This window comes from Corvus brachyrhynchos, unplaced genomic scaffold (assembly GCF_000691975.1).
Source record: "Corvus brachyrhynchos isolate BGI_N302 unplaced genomic scaffold, ASM69197v1 scaffold215, whole genome shotgun sequence".
Lineage (NCBI taxonomy): Eukaryota > Metazoa > Chordata > Aves > Passeriformes > Corvidae > Corvus > Corvus brachyrhynchos.
The window spans coordinates 468,177-470,661 of record NW_008237887.1 but is presented as its reverse complement, the minus strand read 5'-3'; the positions used below and the strand labels follow the sequence as shown (position 1 = coordinate 470,661).

Below are 2,485 nucleotides of genomic sequence, written 5' to 3'. Positions count from 1 at the left end.
TCTCCTCAGCCAGGAGGGTTTCCTTCCCCACAGGGGGCCCCATGGAGATGGGGCTCCATCATACCAGGTTTCACCCTCCCTTCCCTGCCCCACACAGGTGATCCCCCAGGGTGTTGCCCCGACGCCGTGTGTTCCCTGCTGCCTGGTGCTGACGGATGAGAAGGCTTTCACGTGCCACGAGGACTGTCAGACCAGCTTCTTCCGCTCGCTGGGCACCGCGGAGCTGACGGACATCACTGCTGTCTCCACAGAGGCCGGCAAGGAGTACTGTATCCTGGTGAGTGCAGGCCTTTGGGACCCGCTGACCTGGGGCTGGGTGAGCACCCAGTGCTGACACCCAGCCTCTCTCTTGGTATTTAGGAGTTTGCTCAGGACAGCAAGGAGTTCCTGCCCCCCTGGGTCCTCTATTTTAGTTGCACTACAGAACTGGAGAGGTTCCTGTCAGCGCTGAACGTCGCGTGGAGGAACATCTACCAAGTGAGCATGTGTGGCTGCCTCACACCCTCATTGCAGGAGGGAGGGCAGAGGGGTGAATTTGTCCCTGTAGGGTGAACCCAGCTTTCCCACAAAGGGCAGGAGAGCCACAGAGTTCCTCTGGGTCCATATAACCACAGGATGTGGGATTTAGAGCCTGGCAAGACAAGCCATGAGCATCCAGTGCTGGCAAGGGGAGTGGGAGGAACCTGGGTCAGCCCTGCTGTCACCATATTCATGACACAGGCGACTTTCCCATGTGGATTTGAGGTGGTTTTACAGCGAGAGGGAGAAGGGACCATTGTCTGTTCCTCTCCTGATGCCCCACATCCGTGTTTCAGGTCGATCTCCAGCACAAGGCCATTCTGGATGCTGCCGTGAAGAAGAAATGTGAGGACGCCCAGAGCCTCATCAACAGCGCGTGGCAGCGCAGTGACAGCCTCTGCCGGGGACGGGCCGAGCGGGACCCCTGGTGTTAACCCTGGCCAGGGGAGGACAGCTCACGGGGGCCCATTTTTGGGGATCCAGGGTCTGTATCTGGCCAACTGGCACCCCAAACCCTCCTGCCATCGCTTGGTCCCCACCAGGGCCGTGCCTGCAGCATGGACCCTGCGCTCTCCACCGAGCCGGGGACACCTGGCGTGGTTTGGGGAGCAGCCGGATGCTTCACCACCTGCGCCTTCCTCCTCGTCCAGCTGCCACGGGGCAAATAATTTGCCTTTCACAGAATAATATCCCAGTAGTAGTGAGGGTGAGGGTGGGAGCGGGGTGGGCTGGGACGAGTATCCCCATTGTGGTGGGGAGCAGGACTGAGGACTTGTTCATTTTTGAACAGGGTCGGGGCGCGGAGGGGCGAGGTGGGAACACTCAATCGCTACCGTGCATGTTTTGTTGCTCATACAATCACCGAGGATGGCACTGCTCTGCCTCCTTCTCCTGCAGAGCTCGCCCAGGGCCTCCGGACACCACTGAACCCCTCTCAGCCTGTCCAGGAGCTTTGAGGCTAAGGAAGAAGGAATGGGGCCAAATCTTTGGCTTTAAAGATGGTTTTAGGAAATCTCAGTAGCCGGTTTGTGGTTTGGATGCTGGCCCTGTGCACTGGGGGAGAAGAGATGGAGTTCCACGTTCTTCAGGTGTCATGAGGGACATTGTCACGTGGCTGCCACCAAACACGTCCCCATCTCCTCGACTCACTGCACCTGAGGCCAGCAAGGACCCTTCGCCACTTGCGCTCCACAACGAGCACTTTGGGGCACAACCCCAGCTTTTAAATAATATTAATAATAATAATAACCTGGAGACCTTCTCATGTAATATACGTTCACGGGGCCTTTTTGTGGGAGGAAACGTACGTGACTGAATGTATATGTACATACATCTGCTTCCTTTCCCCCTCCCCAAATAAATAGACCTTGGTAACTCAGCCTTGGCCCTACGCCAGATTCTGCCACCAGTGGCTGGCGCGCCTGGCCGTCACTTCGGAGCCTGTGGAATGGCGCGGGTGGGGGGTGGGGGGAGAAAGGGATATTTGGATGAAAAGAGGGAGAACGTGCACCTCCCATCTCCTCGCTCAACCGCAGCAGCGTTAACCCGGCGGTGGGACACGTTCGTAGGAATTACCCATCAGGGCACAGAGTCTTGATGCTTTGTCCTTGTTCATCTCTGGAGCCAGGAGTTATTCCCAGTCCCCTGGATCTGGGAGATCCAGTCCAGACAGGAAAGAAACAACCATGGGGTCAGCCCCCAGCGCCACCCACTGTCCTCATAAACCCTCCTTGACTTCTGACATCAAAACGAGGGTGTTCGGGGGATATCGGGACTGGGACAGCCACTGGAATGAGGAAAATATTGGGGCCGAGGCAGCCACTAGCAGCGGACAAGCTTGGAACATGGAGGCTTCACACGTCCTCCCCCTCAGTAACCACCGAAGTGCCGCGGCCATGGAGTAAACCGGGTCCCCGGGGGTCCCTGCGCAGCGCTAAAAATAGGAATCCTCGGCGGGGGCGGGACA

The 2,485-nt window shown here is 57.7% G+C and overlaps 1 protein-coding gene across 1 annotated transcript in view; it reads left to right on the top strand.

Moving 5' to 3' along the window:
- Positions 1 to 1,897, top strand: part of PLEKHM2 (pleckstrin homology and RUN domain containing M2) — a 15,467-nt gene extending 13,570 nt beyond the window's left edge. Inside the window, exons 18-20 of the mRNA XM_017732699.1 lie at positions 98 to 277; positions 361 to 477; positions 816 to 1,897. Coding sequence (XP_017588188.1) covers positions 98 to 277; positions 361 to 477; positions 816 to 953 — 435 coding nt within the window. The 3' untranslated portion in view covers positions 954 to 1,897. The remainder of the gene's footprint in view (positions 1 to 97; positions 278 to 360; positions 478 to 815) is intronic.
- Positions 1,898 to 2,485: the final 588 nt, after the last annotated feature.